Raw genomic sequence first — 27,010 nt, 5'->3', positions numbered from 1 at the left:
TGTAAAGAATGCTACACGACAAAAAGCCGAGGAGAACGATGGGCGAGGCCACACAGCGTTTTGCTTATGATGACATATGCAAATTTGTATAATATTGCTTTGCATTTGAAGCATCTCATAGACCAAGCTCCCATGGCAAAATTAACAAATATGAACATTACAATGACCTTGACATAGTTAAATAAGAAACAGTAAGGAAGAAGTTATACATCCAAACATTGGGATTAAAATTATACATCATACTCGCGCTAGTCATTTCCCCATCTGATCTGATAATTAGTCAAAGACATAAAGATTTGTATGACGTACTGTAAATCACCAAGGTATCGCGAATGCTTTATTTCGCGAATTTACCTCTTCAGATATATTCACAAATGCATGCTTTCGTAACCTATTGAAGATTTCATTGATCGATTCACTCTCCTCGCGTAATAAAGCGAATTTACGAATTAATCCCACGCGAAATATAAATGATTAACAGTAAGTGATATTGTTAACAATGCAACCAAATTATCGACAGCCCCAGAACAATATAATCATATTGACCACCACACGCCTCTTGTTCGATGATATACATCACAATTTGCCCATTCATATTGATAGATGATGGGTTGGATAACAATAAAAACTGCAGCAAAAATAACGACGGAGTACGTGGTTATTAACAATACGAAATAGACAATTTTCACTACTTTATTTATTTCTAATCACATAACAACGTCTCGTCCCATCCCGATGCAATGTAACTAGCTAATCTCAGGAACTGTTGATGCGATCATCACCAATCTGCGTGGTGTCGAGTGGCAACGGGGGCATTTATGTCTTACAGACATTTTCTAGCTTTATCTCGCTCCCTCGTTATGGAACTTGCTAAATTATATTGAATTCGCCGACATACCTCAGGGGAAGCCTTCTAACAAATAAGCGCTCATTATAACTGTGATGTATACTTATATTTGTTGGTGTTTTCATTGAAGCAAATGAACTCTAATCTATATAATATTTTCATCAATGAACCAGACTATTTTTATCAGACTATTAATAAACAACAGAAATGTAATTCTATTAATAAAAATGATACTTTGCAGGTCTTTTAAATACTGCTCTATCCCAGCACCACAGCTGTCGCACACAAATCTGATCTTATCATCCGTGGTGATTGGTCTTTAGCAATCATCCAATGTAGTTTTCAACTCCCTGAAGAGCATACAACGTGAGCTGTCATTCGGTGCTAACAGGGTACACATATTTATTGTGCTGTCCGTTACAGCTGAGTAGACCGGACCACAACTGAAGAATTTTGTGCAATAATACAACACAGTTCCTGTGCCGGTACTCGAACTAGCGAACCTTTGTGGTCACATAGCCTTGCGTCCTACCACTTGACCATCGTGCCTTCTGCCTCGAATTCTACTTCAAAGAGATAAAGAGTTATTTTTGTATAATTGATGAATTCAGGAAATTTGGACTACGTGGACTATAGTTCGTGTCTGATGAACACTTCGTATACCAACGAATCGGACAGGTGAGACAGTAATGTTACCGAGGATATATTCACATACCGGTCACATGACAATGTGTGTAGGGTGACCAATGTTGTGTTCACAAACTGGCCACACGAGAATGTGTAAGGGTTGCCAATGGTTGGTTCACTACCGATCACTCAAGAATTAGTATTAGGGTTACCAATGCTGTTCACAAACCGACCACACGAGAATGTGGGTCAAGGTTACCAACGATGCGTTCACATATTGGATACAAAAGAAAACTAATATCCTTTCGGTAAAGGTCGTAAATGAAGGTTACGTAGAGTTACGACTTTACAGGTGCTAACATCTACGAATGCTCAAATTTCCTGCATACATTTTCTGAATCCTGCCTTTCCTAAGTTTATTAGAAATGGTAGTGAAAATTGGTTGGAACTTCCGCACGTTGGCCCGTATATAATCCCGCGGGTGTCAGACAGCGGTCTCTTTCATCTTGAATCCCACAATGTAAAACCACGAAATGTGAGTACTCGCTGTACTGCTGGGTTTTGGAATACGGGATCATCATTAGTCTTCTAGAGAAGGTTGGTGAGATATCCTACACCATTTTTATCTACGATATCATACCCTGGACCCCATTGATCACAAAACGACTAAATATCGCTGGTGTTTACATGATGTAGCATTTGTATATAAGTTTCAAATCCTGCTAATTTCCCTATGATTTTATTTTGCGTGTTGGTAGGTTGAACCGATTTACCTAGTGCCTTATTCAAGCCCGCAGGGTCCAAAAAGCCAAATTTTCAGTGGCTTTCTGAACAATAACAAAGGCATTGTTTCTTTCCAATTTCTCATTCAACTGCTGGCGATAACAGCGATTTCTGTTGGTCTTTTGTGGATATCAATCTTCCATTGTACGCGGTCATTATGACAGATAACTTGTTTCATTTCCTAATCGCCTTCATTGATCGTTTTGTAATTGGCCATTCCCATAATGTTGAAATCTGACCTTGTGTCAAAAGTGTAAAGTTATGTCGACATAACGCAGACATATAAATCAATGCTGACTGTCCGTCAATCATCTGATGTATTGTCGTCGTTTACAGGGTCCGGTTTCGACGAGGTGTATTTGCTGTCTAGGTTTCTGTTTTGTTCCACCTATGTAAACTGTACAAAGTGTCTGGTATTTACCGGTTACATTTAATATTTTATAGTCAGAAGGACTCACGGCCCAGTCCTTATTTCTGACAAACATATGACTTATAATTCCAATAAATATCATGATTTTTTAATACTCAATTGCAAAAGGATGCTTAAACTAGATAAACTTTATCTATTTTACAACGATTGCGAAACAAGTTGTATCTTATATTTATCACGCTTGTTGGGCCGGATGGAAGCGCGCTAGAGGTCTTCGTGTGGGTTGAAACCCAATTGTTTGGGCAAGTGACCTCATACCTTTCACGTCCGGCCGGGGGATAGAACCCAAGCCGTCTAGGTGAAAGACAAGTGTGTTACCAATATGCTACTCGACCAACCATTGAGTACATTGAGTACATACATTTATTCTGAACCTCGTCACTATTCAGATGCTTTTTGTAACATGACAAGAGTTATTTCTTTATAAAATCTACAATGTACTTTACCAGGTTCGCCAATACATTTAAGTTTACACCTGTTCTAAGCAGACAGGTATGTGTATCTATCAAGAATCAGCTCACGTTCCCTCAACAAACGTGGTCGATTGGTCCTCTTAGTACCCAGCTATTTATACATGTCTCTCACAAGCTCCGTACAATTTTAAGAATTAAGTAGCCAGAAACTTTCTGTGCGAGATGTTCGATTTTCTCATTTTCATCCTCATCAAAGGTTAAGGTAATTCTTCACTTTTTTGTTGTTTCTCTTGGCACACAGGTAAAGGTACACAATTATGTGAATGAAGCCAGGGCTTCTTACTTTCTGAAACGGTTCCAGCACTAAATTTGACAATGTAATTTGACATTTTGTCTTTTCCAAATGTCCGCTAAATTCTGACGAAGAAGGAATTTCTATTGCGCTCATTATTTTTAATCAATCCGTAGCCAAAATGCAGGTCTTTTTGTAAACTAATCCGTCACATTTTCGGCTGAACATGCTATACAATTTGGGAGACCAATCCGTAAGGTAAACAAAATCGTTTTCCCTTTTTTTTGTAAATATTATAGGGCTGTGAGCTTAAACATGTCATTGCTTGAAAGCGGATGTCATCAGGGAGTCTTTCTAAAGATAAACATTAGGCTGTTTTGATAATTTAATATGAGCCAAAACACACGGCCGTGACGGAGAATTTTACAGTTTCCCCAACTTGGCGAAAGATTCATAGTTGTTTATAAAAGGTTCATTGTTCATTTCTATAAAATACACAACATCTGATTAATATGGTAATATGATTTTGATCTTTCTATTTTGTTTTTGTCTCAGTAGGATTGTTCTGATAAATAAGTGATTTTGTAGCTTAAAGTGCACTACTATTGTCCGTGATCATGATGGCCCGCCATCTTGAAAAAAACATTCTCTGACGGGCAGGCGACTGTATAGATAGAGTGAACATTACCAGTCGATATACTGTTGACTGATGAGGCGCTGTTAATACCGTGAGAATAAAGACGAGATCACTGTGATAATATGTCCGCCGAATAAAACACTAAAAGGAAAAACTCAAACGCAATCAAAACTTGAAAATAGTAAAACAGGTACTTTGCTCGATTTATAGAAGTATTTTTTTTCATACATGATTTCAATAATGAATAACCTTACATGTTATGCTTTGCACATCCACTCCTGTTGATATCAACTTGAACGTTTAACCTCAAATCAACAAGCTGACAGCCTCAGACACGTGGGCAAATCGGATAACTGCGGGAATGAAATCTTGATTGCGTTGACGTGAAGAGCTTGGAATAAACGTTGGTGAGATTACATGTATTCTTTATGGTTTTTTTAAATAGAGGGAATACACAGCTTGTATTTGTTGGAGATCGATGTTTTTCACTGTCTTAAATTAATTTTCACTACCTAAAACATTACCACACTTACAAGAAGTATGGTCATCGTAAGCGCGAGCAAGAACGACATTACTCTAGACACGATTGAATAACCCAAAAGACACACAATGCTTAAACCAGAAATGTTAAATATTTATTGATTTAAATATTACATAGATCTATCCACTGCATTATTGTCGATATCAGATGTACTTCCTGGATTGGATGTAAGATCACGTGCATTCGTTCTGGATATCAACGATCTGAAAAAAAATGTTTTATTAATATCTTGTGTATCTTTTGTACAATCCCAACTCAATAATAAGCAGAAAATCTACATGTACAAATGTATATCCAAACATGACATTAATAATGTTTAAGAACGAATTTTCATAAAATCATGAAAAAACGTGCACGTATGTTTCGCTCTAGAAGATTATATGAAGGGCATGGCATGTAAATGAAAACATCACTTAAAAAGAATGCTGAAATAGCAAGAAAGTTGCCTGATCTGTTATATATTACACTTAGGATTTACTTTCTATGTAGATTAATTTAAATATAAATTCAGCGCCTTAACAATGTATTACGCATCAGATCCCAATAGATGAGTTGAGTATTACGTTTTATCAAAACACTTACAGCGAGAAAAGCTATCTTCTTCACTATCACCAACATTTTGATTCCCGTCAACTCCTGTCACTGAAAGAACAAGCAAAGTTCTGAATTGATGTTGTTAATGAATAATGTAGAGAAAATAACGGTAATACACCAATTAAACGTTTACAGGAAATAAATAAATGATAGAAAATAATGATAATACAAATGAACAAATAGATAGGCAGCTGACCTTTTTTATCACAGTCGGTAGATGGGTCGCCTTCCCAGCCTTCATTACAGACGCAGCATTCGTTTTGAACATCGTAATGGGCATGACTTCCACAGCTGCCTATCATAGAAAAAATGTAACGGCATTTTAAAAATGTGCTGCAAATAATTGAACGTATTCAATATCATTACATCATAGCCTTTCGTGGGAAAACGTCTGCAGGTTGTCTGTTGATTTACAGTAGTGTTCATCCAAAAAGGTGACGTCACCAGGATTTGACCTAAACTTTCATTTGACATCAGCAGAATTTGACCAAAACGTTCACGGCATGTGTCGTTGAATAAACAAGAAACACCTACGGGCGATATGAGGGTTTCGTTTGAATATGGGTTTTCTCTATTTCTAATGTAAAGAGAGTACCACGTAGTAACACAAGTAGGAATCGTCATGCCAATCATTATTAAGCTATAACAGATATGCGTACAATACCTTAATGCAAAATAAGGATATTCACGAAGACTTTACTAAACATTGATATGAGTCAGACCTTAATTTCAAACCATGATGACGTACTCAGTAACACCATCTTTAAATGTTGATGCATATTTCATACTAGTCATTTTATCCTTTCAGATCTATGTATAAATGTATCATATCTGACCAGTATATCGTCAAAAATTTCCTAAGAAGTATACTTACGATGAGGATCGCTCTCTCCTTGATTAGCATTGCCATTTTGGTTACCCACGCTATCTCCTCCTTCTGCCACTGTAGTGACAGTAAAAACTATTAACCACCTATTTCAAGTGAATATCCCACATATATATATTTAATATTTACGGGTTTAAACTATTTCAGCAGAATATAATTGATACCCTTTTGTCTGACAGAGATGTCTTTTTATCAATTAAAACAGGCAAGTGATGGAATAGTCGGTTATCAGGAGCCTATATGAAAGTCTGCAAGTTGTTTTGTAATTTGATACTATTGTTTATATCACTGACGCACAAATTACATGATGCGTACACCAGGGCTGTCCCCAACACCATCCCAAAACATTGCCCTAAAGGTTGTAAACACTACAGACATGCAGGAATTATTGCCTACTGTTGATTAGTTTCTATTTATATAGAGTGACATCATTGATACGAAGATTTTTTATAACTTTGTTGATCAACGGGTGTATATTTTATTACGCTTTTACAGGTGAAATATCCCGCTGTCAAGTGTTACCACATAAGCATACGATAGGAAACATTATGCTTCTAAAAATTACATTATACATCTATATACATAAGAATAAATAGTGTATTACTAATGACAGAGTATATCACTATTGTTAAATACTCATTTAATTAAATGTATAATATTCAAGAAAATTATCATTGACTATACATATTTAGATGATGTTCGTTTTCATTTTCAACCGTGGTAACAATGAAGTATAAGACCACAGAAGCCTGGCCGGGTCATGTTATAGTTTTATATAATACATAGCCTCTTTATAAATTGATGTATAAAGATTTAAAAATAAAATCTACACCAAAATTGGTATGAATGATGAAATAAAGAGAGTGGGTTTACATAATTTTAGAATGCAAAGTTTGCATTTGGTTCGAGATTTCAATTTGGCCAGTCTCAAACCTACCCCATAGTAGAAAATTTAGGTTTCCAGAAAAAAATCCATACCGTCATAACGGGGATATTTGTGAAATAACTTGAAGTTGAATCTAAAATTTAGGTTTCCACATTAGCATGTAATTGATGTTGTAAAGTTTGAAAGGTTTTTGGAGAAAACATTTTCATACGTGAGTCAACGTCAGGGTAACAATGAAATTTTATGGTTTTTTTTATACTTAGTATGCTAATTGAAAACCTTGTTTATATAATATACATGTATTGATAATAATGATTTATAATCTGAAAAAACCCCACCAAAAAACATGTTTCATATGCAAATTTATTTCAGACCAGTTAATCTAAATTAAGATGGCATAAACATACTCACCAGAAGATTCGTCACTTTCCCCATTACCATCCTCATCATTGCTACTTTCGTCTTCCTCTGTTAAAGCAATGGATACTATTAATTTACATTGATAGAGAATGTTAAAAAATACCATTCCAATCAGTGTTAATACTTTCTGCAGGCAAAGTGATTTCTATTTCGTAGAGCAATGATATATTCAATATAATATTACGTCATCTAATATGGTATCCGAAATTGATCGAGCAAAAAATTTGCGAAGCGTAAGAACTTTATAAAATAAACCGTAGATACAAAATGGGATAAGAACTCTTAAACTCATAAACAGAGACTCTACTTTTACAAGTGTAATATAAAATTTATATAAGACCAGTTCATCAGAAAAATTATGTTGGCCTAAATATACTGACCAGATGATTCGTCACTTTCCCCATTATCATTCTCATCGTTGCTATTTTCATCTTCCTCTGTTAAAGTAATATATATACTGTCATTTTGCATTTCGTTTCATAGAAATTGCTAAACATTCTATGGGCAAAGTGACGAAAGAAACTTGTAGAGCAATAGCCCTTAGTATCATATGACGTCATCTAAGATGGCATCATTTTTTGATCGAACTTCAGAATTTGAGAAGCGTGGTAAAGATAAACCTTTGATAAAAAGGTTTCAAAACTCTTAAAATCTTCAAACGAATATCGCACAATCACTATGGTTGATACAATATTTTTTTCACCAATCACATTCATATTTGAAAAATAACTAACGGAATTGTTTGAAATTGTAAAGTTCAGTTCGGTCAAAATGGTAATGTATTCTTGTGTCAAGACAATGGAATATGACAACATAATGTTACTGATGTCTTCATTTCTTTTTATCGCTTTGGTATTTTCTAAATGTTCTTTCCGTAAATGATATGTATAGAATATTACGAATGGTTTCCTGTTGAACATTAAAAAGGTTTTACTCGCATGACGGAATGTATCATTATCCTGTCATACTCATCAACTTAAATGTATAACATTTAATGATTCATCATTGAATATCAACTATATATTTAAATGTTGGAAACCTCGATCGATCGATAACCATGTCTGTTATAAAGTATCAGACCACAGAAGCGTGGTCTCTCACGTGTTATATTTTCATACAATGAATATAACATTTTTTCAATTGGTGTATAACGATCTAAAAATAAATTATACACCAAAATTGGTATAGATGATGAAGTGAAGAGAGTGGGGATACATAAGTTTAGAATGCAAAAGTTTTATTTGCTTCGATATTTCAATTTGGCCAGTCTCAAACTTACCAAAAGTAGAAAAGCTAGGTTTGCAGAAAGAATAAAATCGATACTGCCAAAACACGGGAAATTTGTGAAATAACTTAAAGTTTTAACTGAAATATGAGTTTCCCTATCAGCATGTATGTAATGTTTAATGTCAAAGGTTTTTGGAGAAAACATCTTCATTTGGGAGTCAATGTCAGGGTAACAATAAAATTGTATGTTTTTAAGGCATTTGTTTATGTGGTAACCTTTTACATCATTAAATTTTCAAAATCTGGTCAAGCTACAGTGCTGCATAACGTCACTGTAATGTCTTCAGTATGCTAATAGAAAACCCTGATTAGATAGTACTTTGAAAATAATGATTGATAATCTGAAAACAAGAATATTTTTCACATGAAAATTCATATCAGACCAGTACATAAGTAAACTATGTTGGTAAAAAGAAGATTCGTCTCTTTCTCCGTTATCATTACCAGCGTTACTACTATCATCTTCCTCTGTTAAATCATTGGATAATATTATTTAACATTATTTTGATAGAAAATGCAAAAGAATATTGACGCCGTCAATGATAATACGTTCTGAAGGCAAAGTGATGATAATATAGAAATCGTAGAGCAATGATCTTAAATAAAATATGACGTCATCCAGGATGGCACCCGCGATTAATCGAACTTCATACTTTGAGAAGCGGGAAAATATTATAAAATAAACTCTAGATACAAAAATGACAACAGGATTCTAAAAGTCGTAAACAGTGACTCAATTAAAAAATATATAGGATATAAGGATATTGAATGTTTTCCCGTTTAATATAACATATATTTCACGAGTATGACAGAACATCTATATTTTCACGAATTTAATAGTATCAAAAAGAGCGGGAATTCATGACGTCATCTCTTTGTGGCGTTACTCCACGTCAACTTGATGGCGCCATTTTGAAAGGACTGATCATGGCAATTAAAGCGTTTTCTACTGTTGTCGGAGAATCTATGCATGAATAGCTATCGTAAGTTAGTATTTTGTCAAAAGCTAGTATGAATATTTCAGAAATACAGCAAAATAACCAATGTATCTATCTTCACTTCGATTGGAAAAATCGGGAAGTTACAATGTGGTGAACACAAAGGTTCGCTCTGATTGGTCAAAAACGAAAAAGTTATATTTTCACAGCAAAATCTTATATTTTCACTGCTCATCGCTGCAGTGAAAATTGTATTAGTTTGATAAATTTCTATATTTCACTGACAAAATGCAATAAATGAATTTATTACGTTTATTAAGCCTATATCATCACTATGGTGGAATAAGAGTATCTTACAATCCCTGATTATATAGCACATTTATTATAATGATTTATTATCTGAAAAAAACCCCAACATTTTTTCATTAAAGTTCATACCAGAACGGTACATAAGATGACTTTGTTGACTAAAATACACTCACCAGAAGTTTCGTCACTTTCCCCATTACCATCCTCACCATTGCTACTTTCGTCTTCCTCTGTTAAATAAATCGATAATATTATTTAAATTATTTCAATAGAAACTGCTAAAGAAAACCGATCCGATCAATGTTAATACCTTTTTAGGCAATGTTGTGATAATAGATGTTTGAGCAATGATCAAAGTAATATTATATGAAGTCATCTTAGATGGCATCCGTGATTGATCGAACTTCAGAATTTGAAAGTAAATTGTAAAATAAACCCTATATACAAAATGGTTGCAGAAGCACTCTTAAGATCATAAACAGCGACTCCATTGATCATTTTACTATGTTTTTACATTGTATTAGTGAAATATACTAATTTTATCATCCTTATTAAGCCTCTATCATCCTTGTGGTAATATACGAATATTGAACGATCGCTATGGTTGATAAGACTTTGGGTTTTGACCAATTACGTCTTTGCTATTTATTCATAATTGAAGCATTACCTGCTGGATAATAACAGAAATATCTGACATTGTGAAGTGGAAATGGTGCTGTCTTCTTGTGTCAAGGGTAACGACAACGGAATAAGACAAGAAACATTTTGTTACTGATGTCTTTACATTTTTATCGTTTTGGTATTTAAAAAAAATTCTAAATGTTCTTCCTTGAAATAAAATGTATAGAACAATACGAATGATTTTCTCTTTATCATTAAACACATTGTACTCTTATGACATAATGTATCGTTACCCTGTCATGCACAGCAACTGAAATGTATAACACTTAATTATTTAAATGACGAAACCTTGATCGTTACAATTTTCAACTGTGGCTATTACAAAATTCCAAACCACAGAAACTTGGTATCTCACGTATTATATTTCACACAGTGAATATAAATTGGTGTTTAAAGATCTAAAAATGAAATATACCGTAAAATTGGTAAACATATGTTGAACTGGAGGGATCTTAGAATGCAAAATTTGTATTTGGTTCGAGAATTCAATTTGGCCAGTCTCAAACCTACTCCATAGTAGAAATGCTAGGTTTTCAGAAAGAAAATCCATACTTTCAAAATACGGGAAATCTGTGAAATAACTTAATGTTAAAATTGAAATTGGAGTTTTCCAATTAGCATGTAAGTGATGTTTAATTTAAGGAAGGTTTTTGGAGAAAACATCTTCATCTGAGAGTCAATGTCAGGGTAACAGTAGAATTTTGTTAATTTGGTAATCATCTGTTAGATATATCACTTAATTTTCAGAGCTTTGTCAAGCTACTGTGCTACCAGATGATACTAGAATATCTTCAGCATGCTCATGGAAAACATTCATTATATAATATATTGATCATAACGATTTATAATCTGAAAAAAATAAATATATACTTCATATGAAAGTTCATATCAGACTAGTACATAAGCAAACTATGTTGGTATAAATATACTCACCAGATGCTTCATCACTTTCCCCATTATCATCGTCATCGTTGCTACTTTCGTCTTCTTCTGTTAAATTAATAGAAACTATTATTCTTCATTGTTTTGATAGAAAGTGTTAAAGAAAACCGATGCCGTCAATGTTAATGCTTTCTGTGAGCAAATTGGTGATGATCTAGAAATCGTAGAACTAAATTCTTTGATATAAAATGACGTCATCCAAGGTGATATCGATCGGACTTCAGATATTTAGAAGCGTAGGAAATTTATAAAATATACCCTAGATACAAAAATGCACCAGGACTCTGAAACTCATAAACAGCGACTCTATTAAAAATTTTACCAGTGAAATATAAGATTTTATCATCTTTATTAAGCCTTTATGATCACTGTGGTAATAACAATATTATTGGGAAAGATGACCGAATATACAATGTTATAAACTCAATATCTATATTGTCGACAATAGAAAGTGTAGTCTACGATCACACAGGTATGGGTGCGTAAAAGACGTCATAATGCGAGCTTGACCAAGTGTAGACTACGCCGATTGTGGTAACGCACAGCCGAACATCAACTTCGGGACGAGTTGACATAAACACCTTCGCTTAGAGAAGTCAGCTCAGCACGTACATTCACAGCAATACCTTACAATCCCTGATTATGTAATGCATTGCTAATAATGATTGATTATATGAAAAAAGGCAAAAACAAACAATTAATTTGACAATTTATATCAGACCAGTACATAAATACACTCACCAGAAGATTCGTCACTTTCCCCATTATCATCCTCATCATTGCTACTTTCGTCTTCCTCTGTTAAAATCGAAATTATTATTTTACATTATATTGATGGAAATGCTAAAGAAAACCGATCCGATCAATGTTAGTTCATTTTTTAGGTAATGTTACCATAATAAATGGTAGAGCAATAATGGTAGTCATATGACGTCATCATCCAAGATGGCATCCGTGATTTACCGAAGTTTAGAATTTGAGAGGCGAAAGTAATTTTTAAAATAAACCCGAAATACAAAAGGGGACCAGGATTCATAAACATCGACTCCATTAAACATTTTGTTTATATTTGACAAGTGAAATTTAAGTTTTAATCACTATTGTTGATAAAACCGTTGTTTTTGACAAATCGCTACTTTGCTTTTCATTAATATTTGAAGCATAACTTGTCGAATAACAACAGAAATTTCTCACATGGTAAAGTTAAGTTCAGTCAAAATGGCACTGTCCTCTTGTGTCAAAGGTAACCAAAATTTCATATGAAAGTTCATATCAGACTAGTACATAAGCAAACTATGTTGGTATAAATATACTCACCAGATGCTTCATCACTTTCCCCATTAGCATCGTCATCGTTGCTACTTTCGTCTTCTTCTGTTAAATTAATAGAAACTATTATTCTTCATTATTTTGATAGAAAGTGTTAAAGAAAACCGATGCCGTCAATGTTAATACTTTCTGTGAGCAAATTGGTGATAATCTAGAAATCGTAGAACCAAATTCTTTGATATAAAATGACGTCATCCAAGGTGATATCGATCGGACTTCAGATATTTAGAAGCGTAGGAAATTTATAAAATATACCCTAGATACAAAAAATGCACCAGTACTCTGAAACTCATAAACAGCGACTCTATTAAAAATTTTACCAGTGAAATATAAGATTTTATCATCTTTATTAAGCCTTTATGATCACTGTGGTAATAACAATATTATTGGGAAAGATGACCGAATATACAATGTTATAAACTCAATATCTATATTGCCGACAATGGCAAGTGTAGTCTACGATCACACAGGTATGGGTGCGTAAAAGACGTCATAATGCGAGCTTGACCAAGTGTAGACTACGCCGATTGTGGTAACGCACAGCCGAACATCAACTTCGGGACGAGTTGACTTAAACACCTTCGCTTAGAGAAGTCAGCTCAGCACGTACATTCACAGCAATACCTTACAATCCCTGATTATGTAATGCATTGCTAATAATGATTGATTATATGAAAAAAGTCAAAAACAAACAATTAATTTGACAATTTATATCAGACCAGTACATAAATACACTCACCAGAAGATTCGTCACTTTCCCCATTATCATCCTTATCGTTGCTACTTTCGTCTTCCTCTGTTAAAATCGAAATTATTATTTTACATTATATTGATAGAAATGCTAAAGAAAACCGATCCGATCAATGTTAGTTCATGTTTTAGGTAATGTTACCATAATAAATGGTAGAGCAATAATGGTAGTCATATGACGTCATTCAAGATGGCATCCGTGATTTACCGAAGTTTAGAATTTGAGAGGCGAACGTAATTTTTAAAATAAACCCGAAATACAAAAGGGGACCAGGATTCATAAACATCGACTCCATTAAACATTTTGTTTAATTTTGACAAGTGAAATTTAAGTTTTAATCACTATTGTTGATAAAACCGTTGTTTTTGACAAATCTCTACTTTGCTTTTCATTCATAGTTGAAGCATAACTTGTCGAATAACAACAGAAATTTCTCACATGGTAAAGTTAAGTTCAGTCAAAATGGCACTGTCCTCTTGTGTCAAAGGTAACCACAATTGAATAAGACAGTATGTTACTGGTGTCTTTTTATCGCTTTGGTATATTCTAAATATTCTTCCTTAAAATGAAAGGTATTGCTTTCTTATTGAATATCAAACAAATATTACTCTCATGACATAATTATCGTTATCCTGTTGTGCTCAGCAACTAAAATGCATGACGTTTAATGATGGAATATAGATATATAATTGAAACCTTGATCGTTCGTTTTCATTTTCAACAATGGCTATTTTAACGCATCAGACAACAGTAGCTTGCTTTCTCATATTGAAATTTAGATCAGACCAGTACATGAATCAATTACGTTGGCATAGTAATACTCACCGGAAGTTTCGTCAGTTTCCCCATTATCATCCTCATCGTTGCTACTTTCTTCTTCCTCTGTTAAATCATTGGATAATATTATTTTACACCATTATGATTTAATCTGTTTTAATAAAACTGATGACATTATCGTTATAAAGTTCTGAGGGAAATTTTCGAGATCATTTAAATACTAAAACAATTAATGCATAGTTACAACGCCAAAGATGGTCGTCGATTGGAATTCCGAATAATTCAATTAAAGAATATAAAAGATTGAAACCGACAGAGTTTACAGTTACAATAACAGGGTTTATTCGGATAAATTTACAATCTAAGTAAGCATTTTATCCAACGCCTAAAACCATCATTGGATCGGGACTGTTAAGATGATATACAGCGGGTCGCATTTATGTAGAAATATTTTACTGTATTTCTATCAGAGAAATATCAGAATAAATCATCGCTGTTAAACGTATATAACAATTGTGATCATTTAATGATATCGTAAAATAGTATGGACCAATCAGAACAGTGTTTTATGGTGTTTTTTTTTATTTCCCTGGCCAGGTGTATTGAAGTAATGTAGTAAAATAATTATCAACTTGTTCAGATTAGATAGTATGTAATCTAGCATGTTCATATTTACTACTAACGAGTTTACTGCGGTTAGAGATGAGCGAGAAGTATATCCAAGGACTTAATCTGTCCTGGACACTAAATGACATGTGTTTCAATTTTCATGTGGTCAATATGGCAACCCTAGTGGTCGATTCAGCTTAATACAATTCCGATCCCATTGTTGTTAATAAGATATCCCCATAATCCCAAGACTTTAACGGGAACAAGTCTCGTTGGCTCCAAGTCGTCAGTTTTTCCTTGAAAGTATCGGGTACCTAGGTTCGACTTTCCTGTCTAGACGTTGTGTCGTGCTTTGCGTTATTTTGTGAAAGATGTTTTGGCGAATTTAATTATTTAAATAAACACTTAAAAATTCCAAACGACATAACGACTCACCTTGTCTCTCACAGGCTACCAAGGGGTCTCCTTCCCAGCCATCATTACAGACGCAGCAATTGTTTTGAGGATCGTAATGCGCATGCGCTCCGCAGGTGGCTATCATAAAAAAATACCGCTCCATTGATTACGTTATCATGTGGTATAAGATCGAATTTATTAAAAGTGTAAAAATATTCAGACAGAAGTGAATGAAAATTAATTTCTTTATAATCTTTCAAAAAATTATTTGATACTTACTTCTTTTTTCCCGCTCTGAGCATTCCACGGCTGTAAAATATATATCTAATTTTGAATTGTAAAGCAAACAATACATTTTTATCATGGGAAAACCAAGCTTTATAGTTAACTTTAGAATAATTGTTACTTGCTATATTGAAATGTGTGCATTCTACATAATATGTGTCAAGCTTATAAAACGTAATTGATATCCAATATGTTTTTTAATTCCCTGTTTTGCATACAAGAATATCCACAACATCAAAAAAAACCCGAACGGATTCAGGATGTAGCGTCATTATTGAAAAAATAATTACCTATAATATTTCAATATATGTTGATGTTAGGTAACTCAAATTTGGACCTCTAATACCACAACTATAGGATACACATACGTGTACATCATCATCTACTGCTATCACTTTGTAGGTAATCTTAATTTTGTGTAAACGTTTTAATACATGTCATTAAATGAAGACCAACGCTACAATTATAAGATGGCGTGTACATTACACGGATAAGGAAACAAAGCATTCATAGACACATAAGGAATGGCGAGTACCGCTTAATTAATTTTTTTTCATTATACCACAAAAAGGAATGTATTAATATTTATGCAAAAATGTTGCAAACAATCGGTAAAATTATTCAAATTGCATTAAGAAAAAATCAAAGAGTTGAATTTTTAAGTGTATGATGTGTATACTACATGGCTATGAATACACTAACGAAAAAACAATTTCTACTTGGATTAATTACTGGAAAGGAAAAATAAAATTTGGCAGTTTGTAGGCAACTTACCGACGATGACTAGCAGTGTGAACAACACAAGTTCTTTAAAAGCAAACATCTTGTCCGAAAAGCAGTTAGATTCTCTCCTGTTCTAGAACCTTGGAGTAAATGTTGAGACAAGAAACTCAATGTATTTATACATCTTAAATAATGCTTAATATGAGAGAACATTGTATTAGCATAATTTTTATGTCAAAACATCAAAGTATCAAATGTGAACGATTCGATGGGGTCCATACACAAGCAAAACACAACAGCTGTGTATAATGCCACAGGCTTAAATAACAAATACAAAGGAAAATCTGGTGTTACCAGTTAATTAGTATAAACCTGATACGAGGGGATTAAAGTGTCAGGAACCCATGTTGGAGTTAACCCACAATTGTGTTTAATTCAATATCAAGCATATATTCTGTTCGCAAACGACCGTCTATATTGTTAAGTTTAGGTTTAATGATCTTTTGAAATAATGCGTCTTTTAATTGCAATGAACAGTGATGGATGGCTGCCAGTGGTCTATTTGAATAGAAGTGAGTGAAGAGCAATGCTATTTTCTGAGCGTTTATCAAATATATGTCTTGCTACCAAAGTGGCACTATATCTCCCCACCCGTATTTCTTAAACATTATTTGGACTGAAACCACAAAGAATACCGACATAATAAGCAATTCCAACTTAAAGTCGATAGAACCAGGTGCTCTGAAAAAAGTAAGCGCGTTCTGCTTTAATCGACGACACAAGCCATATAGACCTAAGTATATCCTAGTTCAGTCACATTGGGTTGTTTCCAAATGACATCATGTAGTCGACCATTAGATATTCTAATGGTCTTCATCAACCTGCAAAACCCTCAACATCTTCAGTAGTCGATACCTACCACGGGAATCGTGATACAATGCTTTGGGAACAACTGTAATTCAACATCGAATCCAGTGGGGCAAATAAGCATCGTAGGTAGGAGATGCAGCGATATTTTTATATAGAAATAAAAATTGAAATCATCACGCACATCCTATCCTACTGTTTACAATTTAAGCAATGATCGAGGTAGGCAGCTGATCTTGAAGAGTCAGTGTTGTTCTAGATTTCATGGTCTACAGGATATATGTCATATACATGGTCATTCATGTTTTTAAGACACCATCTATATATAGATGAATTCTAAGGACTTTTCAACGTCTCAAGGTTACCTGTTCTGATAAGTTCTTCAATATAATCAGCTTTCTATGACTAAAATTTAGTCAGCTAACACAGGGGCACGGTTTGTTCCCAAGAGTATGCAAATGGTCTGTTCGAAGATCTGGTTACATAACTCAAGAAAGATTGAATCAAAAACGTCTGAACAATATCTTCCTATTTGAATCGGTAGCTGATTACCTATTACTTATCAATAAGCTTATTCATGATCAATTCCTGATTAACAATTACTTATCAATTTGCAAGAAAGATTAACTTGACTTAATTATATAATAATTTTTTTTTTTTATATATGATGCTCAATAACAAAACATGAAGAGTTTCTATAAATCTTAAACTAAAATATATAAGATAAATTAATTTTCTTGTACTCAACATCACATTTTGACAAGTTACGATTCATATATTAAGTTCTAAAATTGCTTTGGTTAGTTTTTTCTTGTAATGTCCAGACAAACTGCACCCTGTCAACTCATAGTACCTTTCAACAAGGGGTAATCACATGCGTTATTTCCTAAAGCGAGGCCGTACGCCAGCTGTATTGAGACTTCTTCGAGGGAGTTCACATCAACGATTATGCAAATTCGGTCAATATTGCAGGGGATTGTACATGTTCGTTGCTTTTGTTGAGAATAACAAGTATAATACCATTCAAACACGAGTAACAATGTTAAGCCAACTATGTTTACTTCATAGATATATAAGAGTCATACGTGTCACTACAATGTCGGTAACATAAGAAAATCAACACGTTTCTTTATCTGATTGGTATTTGGATATTCAAGAATATTTCTGTAAACAGGTGGGAACAGATGTCACAATGACATTTTGATTTAAATACAGATAAATCAGTAATATATATATGTCGATATTTTTGTAGAACTGAAGCATATTATGATAATTAAGGCTATACTATAATTGTTTACGTTTTAAACATTTTCATTATTTTGATTTTCAGATATCTCACGTATAAACAACTTTATAAACAATGTTTCAAGGCAAAATGACAGTAATTTTTCCTTGAAACATGGCGTCAAAGCGGTTTAGTAAACAACTAGTTTTATTGTAATTGGTTGTTTATTCTTATTTCGTAAAATGATGTCATTTGGCATATACCTTGTAAGAAATTTAGATATTGGAACAAATGGTGGATTCCTGACTCAACATAGTTTTACTTGACTAAGAGTGCAAGGAAGGGAACATAGAAGATCGCGTGATTCAAAATAGGCATCGATGATGATTTACTTGGATGATGTGGCAGAGCAAAGGAAATAATAGGATGTTCATGTCATTTTGCGGGCAGGTCTATAGTATATTCATTGAAGATATTGAAGGAACAATAGAATTTTCCCAACGAATCGATTTCATAAATACTGTGTGTTATTTGTAGCAATTTTGGAGACAGTCTATGAGATATTTTGAATAAGTAAAGTTAAAAGACCAAAGACCATTTGCTTAAGTATGCTAAGCGCTTCCCATCAGAAGTGTGAAACTATCAAACAATTGTTTATACTGTTATCCTACAACTATAAGATCTAAACATCATACGACCTTGAGGTTAATATATGCTGTTTTCTGTTTTATCGAAAAAAATTGTCATGGTCAAGTAATTTGAGCATTAAAGATATTGTAAACTAATAATAGCATGGCCAGTTTTTTTCTTCTACATTTTTAGTATTAGGTAAGATTTATTGTAGGTAATATCAATAATATCCAAATACATATTCTACATTTTACTTCTCCCAAGCTTACACTGTATGTAAATCCTCCCAAAAGGACATTGTATTATATCTAATGTGAGAGAATTATATACTTAGTCTTCGGGTTTCACTTCTAAATGTACAAATGTTTACAATGTATGCCTGTCATTTTCGACAACTTTTTTTGTTCGTTATGCTATAAGTCATGTAATTCGCTTTCTACATTGTAAGATCATTACACTTGCAAGACTATACTGAACATGACGTATATCATGATAATGTACAATACATTTCAATAAATGGCCAGATGCTATTATTTTTAAGGTATTGTTTTATTTCTTCAGCAAAAAGGGTCGAGGAGAGACCTGGGATCAGCCTCGAATAAGCTGGTGTCCTCAAAGTCCTCATATCAATATTTCTTTTTATTTAGAAAGTAACATATTAAAAAAGAAAAGGGGCAAGATATAACAAAGTAATAGGTGATGCCATGTGGATGATCGTTTGAAGAATTGTTTGTCCATCCTCACCTCTCGATTTGCCGAACACTCATTTTCAACAACTCTTCAAGCGCCGTATAACTTTCGAAAAACTTTTCTAAGCAAGTTTGAGGTCAATTTTGAATTAACATCAGAAAAAATGTATAATCAACGTTAATAGAGATTATTAATGAAAAAAAGACGACATATTGGGCATGGATATAGCTAAACTTAATGTTCAAAATGGATATTAAGCTGACAGACCAAACGTTTGGCCAGTACTAGATGGCATGTTTTATGAACGATACGGAAAATATGACAATTGGTACAATTTTTAGCTGGGCCGACGATAGAAATCGTCATAAATCATCGTGTCAAACCTTGGTCCTGTTGGATCCTTAGATATTTTGTAATTTTCCAACATCGTGTTTCTTGTTTTGCCTTCTGACAAGCTTTGCTTAGTACCAATATCCGGTGTTGCTTCCATACGGTGGTCCCAGATTTTTTTTAAAAAACATGATAGATGATAAATGCATTGAAATGTAATTTGCTGCAGACCTGTGAACATTCTCCCCTAAGGATTCTTTCCAGTCTAACCCTCTGAGTGAACACCATTCCAGTCTAAGCGATACTTAGAGTAAACACCTTTCCAGTCTAGCCAACCCTCTGAGTGAACACCATCGCATGTGGGTTAATGTTGCATTTATAATTAAACAGAACGAAAACCGTTATGTTTTAAAATAAATTAATCATTAAGTGATTTCCCTTTTCGGGATGTTTTCGTCAGTCCTCGTGTTCTCGCGTGGTCACGTGACCGGCACGAAGAACTACATTAACACTTGGTAGGTAAATATGGCCAGAGCACCCGACTAAAGTATTTGCCATACAAACAAACGTGAAAGGAAAAGTGCTGTACATTATTCTATTGTTATAAACTGATATTAATTAATTGCCGATTAATATTGACATTTTTAATAATTTTGACGATGTTTGTCATTTTCGTAAGAATGTACAGCACTTTTCGTTGTTGTCGCACAAATATCTCCACGCTCTTATCTGTGTCATAAGTATTTTTTTGGGAAGTCGGGTGCTCTAAGACGATTTATAGAGCAAGTGTTCATGTTCATGCTTCAATATTGGAGTCTTCAGTGTTTTAAGTATCAAAATCGGCATATAGAAACGAACAAACGTTGATAGATGAATGCAATAGATCGTTATAAACTAAATTATTTATTCGTAGATGATTTCCAGAGACATAAGGTATAGTTAGAAGTTTTCGGTTGTACATGCAAGTTTGTAGATTCAACACGGTGGTAAAACCACCGCCCTCGTCGTTGCCATGACAGTCGATCAAAGCTGCGATCACGAATGCACTGACAAAGTGAAAGTTGAAGTCTTATGCGCAACATGCCGTTTTTTCTTAAAACTGCATTCACATCTCAGATTGATTGAGGTTGTTTTACCATGCCGGATCGATTGAAATATAAGAAAACTAACAAACACACTAAAAAACACCGAATGAAGCATTCGTGTCAGGCAATGCAGACACAACGCCGGATCTGTAAACAATGTGACGCCATCGGAATGTACAAGTTGCAACAATGTACAACAATGTATATTTTACATGAATACACTAATGAGCAACAAAATGGGACGTAACATTAACCCACATGCGATTCCAGTCTAGTCACCATTCAGTGTAAACATCATTTCGGTCTCGACAACCATCAGAGTGAACATCAATTCAGTCTAGTCAACTTTCAGATTGAACACCATTCCAGTCTAGTCAACACTCATAGTGAACACTCTTTCAGTCTAGCGCACCGTCAGAGTGAACACCACTCCAGTTTGGTCAACTCTCAGATTGAACATCATTTCAGTCTAGCCAACCATAAGAGTAAACACCATTTCAGTATAGCCAAATTTAGAGTGAACACCATTCCAGTCTAGCCAACTTTTAGAGTGAACATCAATGAGTCTAGCAAACACTCAGGGTGAATACCACTCAGGTCCAGCCAGCCCTCGGAGTGAACACCATTCCATTCTAGTCAACCCTTAGAGTGCGTATCATTCCAGTGTAGTCAACACTCAGAGTAAACACCATTTCAATTTGGTCAACCCTCAGAGTGAACACCATTTCAGTCTAGCCAACCCTTTGAGTGAACATCATTCCATGCTAGCCAACCATCTGGGGGATCCAGTCTAGCCAACACTCAGACTAAATAAATTAAATACGTATTGTTAATCATTTTAAGACTTATTTTTCTTGTGTAATGATATTGTTATGCAAACTTTTGACTTGTGATGGGTACTTCTTCAAATGAGGATATTCATGCACCGATCATGTGCATTTGTGTACAAACACACCTTAATCACTGATGGGATATCCAATTATTTATAGCAGTGATAGAAAAATAATCCATCCCAAGCCTCGGTTGGACAGTCATGAATTTTCCCTCGGATTGAGATTTCTTTGTCACACCCCAAGGCAAGGAAAGATTATATTAATCACTGTTACTTACAAAATTGATGAAATTGTTATAGACATGTAATTTTATTAGTATAAGTGCCCATATATTTATATATTATAATTTATTGCATTTTTGCCAGTGAAGTATATACATTTATCAAACTAATAAAACTCATATTTTCACTGCAGCGATGAGCCTAGAAAATATCAGATTTTGCAGCGACAATATAAGATTTTCAGTGAAAATATAAGATTTTGCAGTGAATATATTAGATTTTGCAGTGAAAATATAAGGTTTTCGTTTTTGACCAATCAGAGCGAACCATTGTATTCACCTCATTGAAAGCGAAAACAAATAGATTGGTTATTTTGCTGTATTTCCGAAATATTCAGACTATTTTATGACAAAATACTCACTTGACGTTAGCTATTCATGCACAGATTCTCCGATAACAGTAGAAAACGTTTAAATTGCGTTGATCAGTCCCTTCAAATGGCACCGTCAATGTGACGTGGAGTAATGCCACAAGGAGATGACGTCATGAATTATGTTACTGATTCCCGCAAATTTTGACACTATTAATTTTCCGATGTTTTGTAATTTTGTTTTTAAGTATATCAAATTCAATAAAAAGAAAATGTAATGGTTTTCCGTTTAATATAACATATATTTCACCCGTATGACAGGAAAACGGGAAACCATTCAATATCCTCTATATAGTTTCATATATAAATATGCATTTTTTTCATCAATAATATAAGTTGATATTAACAAGTAGTTAAAATGATCATTTCGTACCTGATGTAAAGGTTGGTGACTGAAGTCAATAATCTCCTTAATGCCGGATTAAATTTACAACAAAGACAATACAATAAGGTAGAGTATAATGAGATGTTAGATGAAATGTCCACATCACTGACTATTACTGTAGATATATTCTGAGAGCACTATGTCATCAATACTTGTCCACTGGCTACCACTACATATAAAGTCGGATATCAGTGACATTGCTATCAAAAACACAAAATTATTAGTGACTGAAGAGCCAATGCAAATTATTATCCAAAAATTAACGCGAAACATGATGGTTTTGACCACTTTAGATTTTGGTGAACGTTTATCTCAAACATGCCTAAAAAATAAATAAATAATAAAAAAAAAAAAAAATCTTTAAAAAAAACAACCTCTGTGTTAAATATCAGCTTTCTAAAAATAATATTGAGTGAATGATATGCAATTAATAACCTTAAGCAGGTTTCAAAATATACATAATAAAATGTTATTATATCTTTAGTAGCATAATGTCTTTAATATCTACGTTTACTGTAATCCACTGTACCTTAAATAGAATATGTGAAATTGAAATGAAATATGTTATTTGAGTATTGTGACTTTTCTTATTTACTTATGAGAAATTCAGTTAACTTTTGTCTACCTGAGCAGGCAGTGTTGTGTTAGCAAGTACCTCTCTATTCACTCTGACCAACCTTTTTTTCCTTCCTATTTCTTACAATTCAAAACGTTTGCTAGACATCTAAATCAGGTATTATTACAGAGTCGTTCGGATGTTATCATTATAGAAAATAGCTAAGGTCCATTTAATGATTGTACTTCACTATATATGTTGTACGGTTCAATAACGTACATTTATCAAACATGAAATAAAAGTATGTATGGCTGCGTATCTGGAATGAAAAGATATATTATCGTAAGGGGCAACGAACATAACACCAATGTATATATACTTCGATGCAGCTACAAAAAAAACAACAACAAAAAACAACCAATCCTTATATTAGCACTTGATCACTATGACATTTAAAAAAATCTTCTTATACAGCGGTCAGCTTAATATAACAGTCAAATTAATCGTAAAACACTACATAGCGCTGTCGTTGCGTCATTGGCGACCCAAAGTAAACAAAATAGTTCGGGAAGAAATCAATGCAATCAACATGTTTTAAAATATTTATTAGAATATTTAGACATTGCTTCTTACTTGTTGGAATTAATAATTCATCATTATATATATATTCCTTTGATCGTATTCATCATAATTTACCATCGCGCATTTATATTTTACAAGTGTGTAATGAGGCAGCCCGATATCGATGCGCAAGCCTAGTCACCGTGCGTAATTATCGAAAATTAATAATATTGGGCTTGATAAGCTTCATCTAGTGACAATGCAACGCAAGTGTTAATATTGATCTATGTCACTTTATAAACTCTATAAAGTATAAGTCAACCTTTATCGATGGTAAGCTGACATATTGTTAAAAAGAAAACTTTCACTGGAATAGATTCAGGAGCATGTTTAAATTTAAAACATGTTGTGATATGCAACGACCTAAAGTTATCATTGGTGTATACCTAAAAGTTAAACCTATGAAGAGTAATGATATAAACGCAGTATGTAGTTACACAGGTCACCACTAGATAAAGGTTGTATAAGTACACACATTAACCTAATGGGAAAGCCCATGTCAATGTGGTTAAATCATTGGATGCTTTATCAAGCAAGAATTTCCAAACTTTTCAACCAAGTCTGTTTGAGTTATCTCTTGAACAATATAATTAAACTTTCTATAAGAGTGTAGCATCCACAGACTACATAAGGATTGGACTCAATCCGGTAAAATGGACTTAATTCTGCGAGACAATTTCAGCAATCCGATCTCCTTCAAATGAGAAAACTGTCACTCTCTCTGGACAGACTTTGTCTAATAATTAAAAGTTACAGTCAGTAGTGAATTGGTGGTATACATTCTATTGATTTAAAGCTAACTGAACTTTATTTTTTATTCGAATCAGTAGGTCACGAGTAGTTTTTAGCCGAGCGGATGAATAGGCGCCCCTCCCCCCCCCCCAAACCCTAGCAACAATAGACAACATAAAAGGTGGGGACTGTTTTATAAAATAGGCATAAGCTTGAACAGTTCCGCAAACACACATAAATATATATATATATCTTCACCGCACATATGGGGGTTAATGTTGCGCCCGTTTGTTTTGCCCAATGTATCCATATATGGATATCTACATTGTAGCAATTTACACATTCCGATGACGAATCATTGTTTACATGTTCCCCATTGTGTTATGCTCAGCCTGACTCGAAATGATGCATTATCACTATTTGAGAGTTTTGTTTTTTTCTTCATTTTGTTATGTTTTAATGGATGAGACTTTGTAAATTATCAAGAAATTCAAGGTATGCATGTATTTTTACTTAATACGGCAAATAACGCATCGTTCTTCAAAATTGTCTTCGTACATTAATCAATTTTGAGTGTTCAGCTTTATTTTTTATTTAAAAACGAAAACACTTTATAATCATCTTAACTCCAGTTATAGCATTTTCATATATTTTTCATTTCAAAATGGCAAATGTTCAGTCATCAGAGGACGCAGTCACAAATAAACAGCCAAATAACAGACATCGTGGATTTGGATAATTTCATTTCCTAATCTAATTTGGAATCACTGAGCAGTTAAACTTTTTAAGTGTGCCTTTTGAGATGACATTACCAACATACCCCGGAATTATATGAAATACCTCCTGGGTATTCTTGGTGTCATTATATAGTCATTAGAGATCCATCATTTTACGGACTGATGAATCTGTCTTTGGTAAGTCATTAATGTGTTAAACAATAATATAGAGAAAAAAACAATGGTATAACACAATATATTAATGTTTTATTTGAAATAAGTTTCCTCATATTTCAGTCTCAAAATGGAACATGCCTTATTTTACGTTGAAGGCAAGATTTCGGCGATCAGACCGGTAAATGGCCAACCACTCTGGCAATTTTATTGGTGAATCTGAAAATAAGAAGATTATAAATATAACACCTATGTGTGAATAACAGTATACCTTACGTCACACATTTGAGTGTCACGTCTTTAATCTACAGAAGAAAAGAAAACTATATTTGAAATTTGTATATTTTATATAGGATATTAAAAATATATACTAGCGGGAATTTATTTTCGATAGTAATTATTTTACATGATTCTTTGATGATGTGTTCATTGTGTGGGTTTTTCGATTATTTCATCATTACTAAATACATTTTAGTGATTTTCGTTGTCCTATCACAGACGGTGTTTGCGTGAATACCGTTAAAACAAGGTTACCATACGCCGTTTCCTAATCCAAATCAGTACCGTGTGTGCCCACCCCTGGCATAAGTTACTGCTCTTACTATCGCCTGCGTGAGTTAAGCGACGTTATATGGGACGTTGACGCGCTCCCTGGAATGTTGTTTTGAGCCAGAAAGCCACGACAAACCCTAGCAATATTGGGCCTCGCGTTTTCCTCCTGCAACGGAAGTTTATGGATAAGAGGAGGATCGTGTGGTCTCAAGACCTACTCCCGATAGCTTACTGCTGTAGGATTACCATAGATAACCACGAGAGGTGTTTTGATGCCTTGAGATATTCATGCCTTCACTATAACAGACCACCCCCTGAATCTGTCGCATTCCGTTACGCAACCGTCAGAATTTCGATCTCAACGATGTCGATTTGACCTGTAAAGCGTTAAGCAAAACTCGTCAGTGAACAGCACGCGTCTTCAGCGGGGCAAAACGAAACCTATTAACAGCATGTGCAAGCAGCCACTGCGTTCGACGTTGGCGTCGTCTCCGCGTAATTGGCGGACGTCGTGGCCTTGAATTGAAACTCCTGCAACTGATTCCTAATCTAATCATTCCTGGATACATTGGCCGACTCC

General features: G+C 34.0%; 1 protein-coding gene and 1 long non-coding RNA gene across 2 annotated transcripts; both read right to left on the bottom strand.

The window, feature by feature from the left end:
- Positions 1–4,644: 4,644 nt before the first annotated feature.
- LOC117322862 lies at positions 4,645–7,404 on the bottom strand. The gene is made up of 5 exons (XR_004531601.1): positions 7,348–7,404; positions 6,039–6,107; positions 5,361–5,459; positions 5,153–5,212; positions 4,645–4,773 (listed from the first exon to the last, which is right to left on the bottom strand). It is a non-coding gene; the product is annotated as an uncharacterized LOC117322862 (long non-coding RNA).
- A 2,609-nt stretch (positions 7,405–10,013) lies between these two features.
- Positions 10,014–16,483, bottom strand: LOC117322809 (prostatic spermine-binding protein-like). The gene is made up of 7 exons (XM_033877752.1): positions 16,435–16,483; positions 14,419–14,475; positions 13,582–13,638; positions 12,831–12,887; positions 12,255–12,311; positions 11,505–11,561; positions 10,014–10,120 (listed from the first exon to the last, which is right to left on the bottom strand). The coding sequence occupies exons 1-7, from the start codon at positions 16,481–16,483 to the stop codon at positions 10,014–10,016; spliced, it is 441 nt and encodes a 146-aa protein (XP_033733643.1).
- Between the last annotated feature and the right edge of the window lie 10,527 nt (positions 16,484–27,010).

The sequence above is a fragment of the Pecten maximus genome, chromosome 3, assembly GCF_902652985.1.
Source record: "Pecten maximus chromosome 3, xPecMax1.1, whole genome shotgun sequence".
Classification (NCBI taxonomy): Eukaryota; Metazoa; Mollusca; class Bivalvia; order Pectinida; family Pectinidae; genus Pecten; species Pecten maximus.
Note: the sequence above shows the minus strand (reverse complement) of the source record. Positions and strands in the feature narration are given on the sequence as shown.